This window comes from Mustelus asterias, chromosome 10 (genome assembly GCF_964213995.1).
Source record: "Mustelus asterias chromosome 10, sMusAst1.hap1.1, whole genome shotgun sequence".
NCBI lineage: Eukaryota > Metazoa > Chordata > Chondrichthyes > Carcharhiniformes > Triakidae > Mustelus > Mustelus asterias.
In genome coordinates this window covers 3,760,465-3,769,998 of record NC_135810.1, presented here as the reverse complement: position 1 = coordinate 3,769,998, position 9,534 = coordinate 3,760,465, and the positions used below count along the sequence as shown (strand labels likewise).

General features: G+C 44.2%; 1 protein-coding gene across 1 annotated transcript; it reads right to left on the bottom strand.

Annotated features, from left to right (window-relative positions):
* Window positions 1–1,506: 1,506 nt before the first annotated feature.
* zic5 (Zic family zinc finger 5) lies at window positions 1,507–6,668 on the bottom strand. The gene is made up of 2 exons (XM_078222732.1): window positions 5,657–6,668; window positions 1,507–1,940 (listed from the first exon to the last, which is right to left on the bottom strand). Exons 1-2 carry the CDS (start codon window positions 6,666–6,668, stop codon window positions 1,507–1,509), a joined length of 1,446 nt encoding a protein of 481 aa, XP_078078858.1.
* Window positions 6,669–9,534: the final 2,866 nt, after the last annotated feature.

Below are 9,534 nucleotides of genomic sequence, written 5' to 3'. Positions count from 1 at the left end.
ACAATTTTAAAATACATTGTCACGCGTTTAAATCTCCTTCACTGAAACACGATTCTAACCGATGTACAGGTGGACCATTCATGGTTTTAGAGGGACCTCTATCTCTCCGTTGCATTTTGTGTGGGGGGTTTGCAGATTCCAATCAGAGATGTCTGGGGGGCGGGGGGGGGGGGGTTTGTCTGTTCATAAAAAATGACTGCAACATGCATGATAATAATAACATATGCACCAATACTGGAGTTACAACGATTCACTGCAGCACCAGGAAGAATAAAACAATCACATATCTTCATCTTCACATTTCACGTTTCATTCAAGTAAGCGGAAAATAAATGTTCGGACAGACCACAAATTCATCATCACCACACGATACGCCACCAAACGTAATAATATAATTCTTTGGTGTATCTGTACTATTGCAGAAAGATATTACACATCAGCAAATAAATTATAGTTTACAAATTGAAGAGCATTTACGGACGAAAATCTTAAGGTAGCTAACGATTATATCAACGACTCGCAGCCCACAACAATTATATACAAACTCTACAGGGACAGACCTGTCATTTTTGCGTCTTCTGGCCTCTAAGGACATATTAGTGCTCTTTAGTCTGTTTGTACGAAGGCCTGAATAATTATGAGTAAAATATGAATTTTTTTGTCGATACCATAATGGATAGAAAAACACACAAAAGGTTGGGCTCTACAGATTCCCAGTAAAGGTTGATGTATTGTCAGTACAGATTTCACAGGGTCAAATAGAGTCCTTGCGCTTTTCAGCGTTACTGATATATAACTGGTTTAGGAAAATCCTAATTCAACTCTTTTTGGTAACAGTGTAACATTTGGGGCGGATGGACATGAGCTCCAATATGTTTGTGTGTTATTAAAAGAACCCGATAGTACTGAGTCATTTCATCTGGACACAGAAATATGGCGATCTCGCCCCCCCCCCCTCCCCCCCTCCTCTGGAGCTGGTATCTTTGTTGTCCTTCATCATGTCACAGAAGTGTGGGATATCCCTTCCCTCAGACCGTCGAGTTGTAACACTTCAACACTGTCCTAACCCCCACTTGCATCTCTGCGGGGGGAACTGGCGGTGTGTAGTCTACTAGTTCCAGAAAGCGGAGATGTTGTCCGGTCGAGAGAAATGTACTATTGCTGGGCCGAAGTAGGTCAGACCATATGTTTTGTTCCTTTAAGTCACGTTTTGATTTCATAACACCAATATTTACAAGTCTTAAAACAAATCAAATCGTGACTTTCTTTTATCCTCAATGATCCCAACCTTGGCTGCCACAGAGAATCGGAGCATCGACCAGAAAACTGCATACAGGGTCAGGTCCATAGCCCTTAAGTTGTTCTCCTTCGAGGTATGAAGCTAGTTGGTTTAAGATGGCCACGGGCCACATCTTAGCTGGTTCTATCTGATGGCCGCCATTGCTACAGACCTTCTCTGGACCATTCTCAAGGTGCCCAAATGAACGCCTCTTCAACTCTCCTCTGTCAGAGCATTGTCCTGGGGTCCGGGTCCCTGTAAGCCTCCTCATCCTCGGTGTCGGATGAGGTGCCATTGCTTGACGGGGTGTGCAGGCTGTTGGCAGCCCCGCTACCCTGGCAGACGTACCACTCGTTGAGGTTGGTGACTTGCGAGGAGACGCTGGCAGTGCGGCCTCTGGCTGGTTCCGAGGCCGGGGACACCATCCCCAAGGGCGTGTTTGAGAGCTCGTATCCCGAGCTGAGGGGGGGCGGCGGAGATTTACAATGCACCTTCATGTGTTTGCGAAGGGAACTGGGATGAGTGTAAGATTTGTCGCAGCCCCTCACTTTACAGTTGTACGGTTTGTCGCTGGTGTGGACGTGAGAATGTTTCTTTCTGTCGCTGCTATTGGCAAATTTCCTGTCACAACCATCAAACTCGCATTTGAAAGGTTTCTCTCCTGAAAATAGTAAAGAAAACAATGTAAGGGAACACAGTCGAGTGCTTTTATATAATAAGGTTTTTCAAACAATGCCCGCGGTTCATTGTAACCATTTGAGTCTTGTATTCAAAAGTAAATTCCTACATTCCAGCAGTGGTTTTCCATTGGCTGCAGTGTGCTTTGGGATGGGCGGAGGGCACGAAAGGCGCTATCTAAATGCAAGTGTTCTTGTTTAAGTATACTTGCAACATAAAATGAAAGCCTTACAGTGGTGACCAGCTGGCGGGATTCTCAAACCCACCAACTTTTGTCTGGGAGGCAACTCATAGTTTTAACAGCAAAGTATTTAATTCACTCTTTAGTTTGACATGAACGCGCTCCGGGAAGAGGTGTTTCGCTTTTCTAAGATTTCCTTGTGTGAGTCCGTTGCAAAACGAAAGTCAAATTCCTCATTCTTCTTCTGAAGCATTGGGAAACTTTAAACTCCGCCAACATGTTTTAACATTTAACTTGGAAAAGGGAAAATTGCTGCTGAGGCTTCTGGCAAGCTTCCTTGGCCAGAAGTTTTAAGACAACTTGTAGTCAAACTTCTTACACTGTTACATTTGAATATTTCTATTCCCCACTCACACGCCGATATTCCGAGGCACTTGGGGAAGGTAGCTGCGGACAGAATATTGGTGTTTGATATTTGCCTGGTCAGAATTAAAAATCTGTAACAAGTCGAATTGAACCAGTCTGGCGAGCTTCGAGATCAATCCCCAGCCTCATTTTTTTTTGTGTGTCCTTTACACTGTTTCTTTCATTGTTTATTCTGTAGTCCAGCGCCTAGTGACCTGATACTTAGGCAAATGTATTCCTATCTACAATATTAAAATGTGTTCCATTGAAATGTCCCGGTCACCAAGAGTAGCATCAACATTACAGGCCAACTCTGCACTAAGTAATCGAGCAGAAATCTCGCCTACATATTTATTCTCAGATTGGGGTTCAAATGGAAATCGGATTCATATCACGCTCTGTCTTGTTTGTTTGGAGTTAACTTGAACGAGGACAATAACTCCAGGTTTGGTGGCCATCTTTGTAAGCAGAGGCATTTTGCATCATTGGAAATGCATTTTTGGACCCCTCTCGCTAACATGATTGAGGTTCACTTGCCTTGAACATCTTAGTGTCCGACAAACACTTGGCGGAATCTTTGCAAAATGTCCTTGTCTTTGATCTAATTGGTGTTAATATTCTTACGCGGGGATTGAAATGGGGCTGGCCAAATGCAGAGGCCACAGGCGTCTTCCACTGTTACACCGTCCCGGTTCTGTTTTACATTGTAAACATTTATATTTAGCTGTGTGGACTGCGGCAGCCCGATGCAGTGCCTGGCTCCCAGGGGCTGCTCATAAACTAGCACTTCCAAAGCGTCTGGTGTTTGGACTGGCGGTTAGAGAGGAGTTTCTGGCCCCCAAGCTGTGACGTTAGGAGAAAGACACTGACAACCTTTGACTGCCGTGTTGCATTTTTGCGTTGAGCTTGGGGGTCCAGAAAGCACTCCATGCTAAAAACAGATTCGCCCTCAAACATAACCCCCTCTTCATGGCAATGAGTGTAAACTGACTCCATTTAAAGCTGCCCCTGTCATCATGAACCTGACTGCTACTCGGATTTCCCTGCGCTTCCCATGCATTTTCCTCCTTCAGATGCACTGTTTTAGGCCACATTTCTAATGTGTGGGTCAGGTACAGAGTGGAATTTCCTCTCATAAGGACGTGTCATTCAGCATATCAATGCCTTCGTTTATCAAGTGTATCAAACACAGAGCGAACTCTTAGCAAACCCTCAGGGTAACCACAGCCTTTGTTTCCGAACACTTGAGAGTTTCCAAACTTATCAATCCTCAAACCCTGACACTGAAAGGCAGACAGCACACACCCATTCGGACAGGCAGAGTGTACTTTCTTTTCTTTTTTTAAAAAAAGGAGCAAATAATTATGGTAATTGACTTTACAAACACACTTGGCGCACATCGCCATATTGTGTGTGTTTTTGCCTGGGGGTCACCGTTACATCTATCTGAAAAGTTATGTTTTTGGCGGCGAGCTCTGCACTGCACCCACTCTGAATCTCAGCAACATCGGGTTTCATTTGTTGGACAGACATTAAGTTGATTGGCAATTTTACCTCGCTGCTCCACTGAAGTGAAGAAAGTAATTCTGCTTCCCCGTGTGACGCTAATTACCATTTTTTGTGTTATTTTTAATCTATGGCCCATTTAAAAATATCAGAATGTGAGCAGTTAACCCTCCCCGAACTCCTGTTATTTTTTTTCTCTAGGTCCAAATGGACACTACTCAAAAGGTGACCATTTTCTAACCCTAGTTCGGAACCATTAAGAGGCCTGAAAAGCTAGTGAGTGAGTGCTCCAGTGCGTTCCGTTGTGATTTATCTTTAGGATACAGTGTTGGGAGGATATAAGACTACAAACTGAATAAAATGGAAGTTTTAAACAGGTCCCTTACTTTCCACACTTCTGTTGAGAAGAGATGGACAGGATCCGGGCAACCGAATCTATCCCTCCTATTGGGTCCTTCCCAATATAGCTGGAATACGTGTTCCAGGTTCGCTCCCAACCCCACACCCTGATGTTCTTTTAAAAAAAACTCGTGCAACATATTCTTTAGATAAAATCTGTAATCAGGGCAGTCATGGACCATTTGCTTTAACATTTAAACAACAAATTAAGAAGACATTAAAGGAATAAGTGTAACACTATCTGTTTAGACCCTGTGACAGCACACTATAAATCAGGGCAAACACTTAAGCAAAGCATACGTCAATAAACATTCTCCAAGGAATCATATCTGTCTGCAACAATAAATTCTGACCAGCTTTCCTGATTTCGCAAGAAACTAAAAGCCATACGCGAGGATACGCAATAAACTTTGTACAAGTTAGATGGGGCACAGCCCTGGGGGCAGGGATTGTTCCTGGATAGTTACTGCTGATAACTCTCACAAACGGTGCTGGCTGACACTGTCTCGGGATAGTTCCTCCCAAAAACTCTGAAATAGCGCATTTCAGCAGCAAAACCAACTCGCTTTTTCCGATTTCCAAGTTCCACTCCCTCCCCGTACTAAACCGTTCACAAAACTGCACTGAAATCTCTCTGTGCCAATCTGGGCTTTCACTTTACTCTGCTCATTCTCAATGTACTTATTTTTTCTTGATTTGAAATATCGGACTTTAATTGAGGGGTGGACAGGAGAGGAGGGGGGGGGGGGCGGAATTCGCTTCTTTAAAACCCAGTAACACCTCCAGTCAAAGCTCCGGTGCCGACATTTAAAATTAGTGACATGTTCTCTCAAGATTCCCCGGGCGGGAGACAAAGGGAGGCCCCCTGTTTTAAACCCGTTTGCAAATGTTCCCGGCCTGTCTCCCGACATCGGAAATCTCCAGAACCTTACAGACGGAACATCGTTGCTCTGATTCCACATTCTCAGAATTTGTGTCCAATTATAGGCGAGTGTATCAGATACGGGCCTGCTTATGATGTGAAGGGGTTCTGTGATTCTATGATGATAATGGTTAAGATTCTCGATTGAAGGGTGTGTGTGTAGGGGGGGGTAAGTGCTAACTTTTCTTTTTAACTTATCAGAGCTTCGCCCGGAGATGGATGTAGCCACGAGATGTACTCGGGCGAGGGGAAAACAAAAGCGCAAAAGTGCTTTAGAAACACCAACCTGTGTGAGTCCTTTTGTGTATCTTTAAGTTTTCCGAGCGAGCGAATACCTTCCCGCAGGCCGGAAAGGGACACGGAAAGGGTTTCTCCCCTGTGTGAACTCGAATGTGATTCACCAGTTTGTATTTCGCCTTGAACGGTTTCCCCTCTCTGGGACAATCCTCCCAGTAACAAATGTGGACGCTCTGCTCGGGTCCACCGACATGTTCCACCGTGACATGGTTCACCAACTCGTGCATGGTGCTAAAAGTTTTCGAACAAGGTTTCTTTGAAGTCTCTTCTTGGTCAATCCACTTGCAGATGAGTTCCTGCTTGATGGGTTGCCTCATGTATCTAAAGAATGCCCCGGCGCCGTGATGAGCTGCTGCCAGGTTAACGTTCAAATTCATGGAGTTGTAAGAGTGTAGGGAAGAAGCGGGGTAATGTTCAGCTCTGTGGTTGAAATGTTCCGGCCTGTAGAGATCCCCCGGCAAGCCCAGGCGCATCTGTCCGTTTAAAGTATGGTGGGATCCCGGTGCCGACTGCTCGTGGAGTCCCGGGAATACCTCCGGATGCCCGCAGCTGGCGGTGGTGGACAGAAACATGCCGTGATGGTGATGGTGATGGTGGGAGGCAGACGATGGGTGCTGCTCGGGTAGCCCGTGCATCACGGACGCTGAGAGATCTCTCCTGAGGATATAGTCCCTGCCGCTCGCGTAGCCCGAGTGGGGGTGACCCGCTGGGTAACTGCCCGAGTTCTGTGCGGAGCCGAAAATCGCCGCCGTCTGCGTCTCGGGGTGGCCAGCCATGTGCTGGGATGGACTCAGTTTGAGGACACCACTAGACTGAGCCATGTGCTCGGGCCCAAAGGGGGTGAGAGCCACACTGGGGTCGCCGCTCATCTCCCCGGGGTGGAGGTGTGGATGGCTCACCAGCCCCGGGAAGCCTGACATATTCTGATGGGAATGGTATTTGTTCGCTGCCAGATCCGCTAATCTCAGTGCTGGGTTCCGCTTGCTTAACGCGGCTTCCATAACTACATAAGCCTGTCCATCCACACTAGTTGGTGGTACAGCTTTTTTTAAAAAAAACACACTCTCTCTTCAAATCCCCCCTCCCTCCCATCCCACCCCCACCCCCCCACCCGCCCCCCCCACCCCCCACACACACACAAAAAAACGAAGCTTGCAAATACACTATTGAGTGCAGTTCAAGCACTTTTTTGAGCACTTTTAACTCTGCCTTTCTCACTCTTGTCCTCAAGCGATTGGAGAGCATAGAGCGATTAGACTGCACAGTGGGGCGATATAGTTCAGAGATGGCAAGGCCGGGATTGGCGACTTTGGGCTGATTGGCAGATGCGCCGTTCAGACAATTCGCCCGTTCGCAGCGGAGCGGCGCAGCGGGATCCTCCCACCTCCCGCCTGCCATTCCCACAATGTTGCTCTTGCTCAAGTTTTGACTCCGGAATTTCAGGAAAATAAGCACTTGTTTTTTTTCTCTCTATTCCCCCCCCCCCCCCCCCCTCTCACACACACGCACACTCCCCCTCATATGGCATGAAACCTCGATAACTGGCCACTAAAGAATTGCAATGGTCCCTCTCTCCCTCTCTCTCTCCCTCACCCCATCCACACCCTGGAAGAATTGAAGTATTTTCTCTGGGAATGTTAGTTGCGAATATAAACAATTCGCTTGAGTGAGAAACATGGTTTGCCAATCGAATGAAATAATAATAATAACTGGCTCCAAAAATAACTTGCAAACCGATTCTACAATCCTCACGCAAATATAAGCGTAGTTGTGTTTTACGTTAGCGTTTTACAGCATTATTTCCATTTTAAACCCCGTTTTACGATGATCAAAGCAATGTTGTTAATATATAGATGGAGTTTGTTGTTACAATCTGAACATAATTAGCAATAGCCAATTTGCAGGATTAGATATGTTCAATTATTTTAATACGGGCACTAATTGAAACACTATATGCTTGTAAATCGTGTAGGCATTCACAAATAAAACCAAGGGGTCGGGAATATTGGTACAAAGCGTTAGAGGAAGTAGTTATAAATAAAGTCTATAAATTGACGGATTCCTCAAAATTCGATTTGCTATTTTATATTCAATATTTTAGATCTATATTCTATATTCAAATTACACAAATAAAGGCAGGGAAATATTTAAATTGGCCGATACGCCCAAATATCAGGGATGTTTTGCAGTTGTAAACCTATTGACTGAAGTGGACTTGGTTGGAAGTGTATCTGTGTGACGGGACAGGGTCTTCTTTATGATGGGTAGGATAAGGTGGAAGACCAGAACACTTGACATCCCAAAACCTATGTTACATGAGTTTCTTGTTGGCTTACATGCATGTGTGCCAATGTTCCAACCTGGCTTAACATAACGAAATCATAAAATGCTCTGCCTCATAATGTTTGTGCTGTAGTCGGTACCTTTCATTGTAACTCCTTCCCAGGGGGTTGGAGTACACGTTGTGTCACTTTTTTCCGATTTGTATTTACTGTTAATCATACATGATAACATGTAAATGCATAGACGGTGAATAGTTGGGTGCCGAATGTGTGTGTGAAATTTGACACGATCAGATGGAATGAAGTAACATTTACCGCTCACTCCTCAGGTGAAAGGATGTCAGGCAGGTCGCTATCTAACGAAAACGTGGATCGTTCCGAAAAGTCGCAACGCAAAATTAATGGCAGCAAATCTGTTTCTTTAATAAAAGGCCTGAGTTTGTGTTAAGCTACACTATCTCGACATAGAAAAAAAAGATAGTTATAACACGAGTAGAAATCTTTGGTTTTCAAAGGCAAATATTTAACGTGAGCTTCTAGAGTTCAGCACTATGAAATTGATAAATGAGATTAAATATTAATTATAGCATCAATAAATGTGTACTAAATGTGAATATATATATGACCATTATGACTGTTCTCTTGTTCAATGTGCCTTTCTATTTGTGATAGATACTTATTGCACATGAACCTACCTGATAAATTCTTACCCAAATACTTGTCTTCGGATTGCGAAAAAAAATAGACTAAAACAAACAAATGAAAAAATAATCTGATATGTGACGAAGTTAAACCAATGAAGTGATGTGTTTATGGATAAGTGTTCATGCCCCATTTACTTAACACGTGTAGACATTTCATGCTACCACCACCACTTCAAACCCTTCTTAAATGTTTCTATAAAATTAAGAGACTTTGCTTTTATTAAAAACACTGCAGAGAGAAAGGACACGATGTCGGGAGGGCTTGGGTGCCGGATTTTTTGCTCGAGTTTCTCATCAGAAGCAACACTGATGTAATCTTCTTGGACCCCAATATTATAGAAATTTCTGGCTAGTCGCTTTATTGATTTAAAGTTTGAAACATTCTTTATGTTCTTGTGATTCCACTCTGGACATCCAACTAGCCAATGTTATTGAATAGTTCATACTTATAAAGCTATGCATTGTAATTGTGGAGTCCTCTTATTGATAATTTGGCTGTTACCCTGTTTATGCTGTATGTCATGATGTGGAGATGCCGGCGTTGGACTGGGGTAAACACAGTAAGAAGTCTAACAACACCAGCTTAAAGTCCAACGTTGGACTTTAACCTGGTGTTGTAAGACTTCTTACTATGCTGTACAGTATGTAAGACATTTTATATTAAAGTCCTGCGTTCATGTGTTTGCATCTTGGTTTCACAATGCTTTAGGCTACTTCGGCGTTTTCTTTTTGCCAGTGTTTTGTTAATTTTCTACCGGTGTTATATGTTTCCATGAGTTTCCATTCTAACCGCACCATTCCACCTTGCCCGGCGAGGTGCATGTCCTTCAGACGTCCTTTACGAATATTTGTTTGGCTCGAGCAGGACTCCTGCCAAACTA

Coding starts and splice junctions, on each gene's coding strand:
- zic5 (XM_078222732.1), bottom strand. CDS start 6,668: ATGGAAGCCGCGTTAAGCAAGCGGAACCCAGCACTGAGATTAGCGGAT. Junction 1,941..5,656: donor ACACAAAAGGACTCACACAG/GTTGGTGTTTCT, acceptor TACTATTTTCAG/GAGAGAAACCTTTCAAATGC.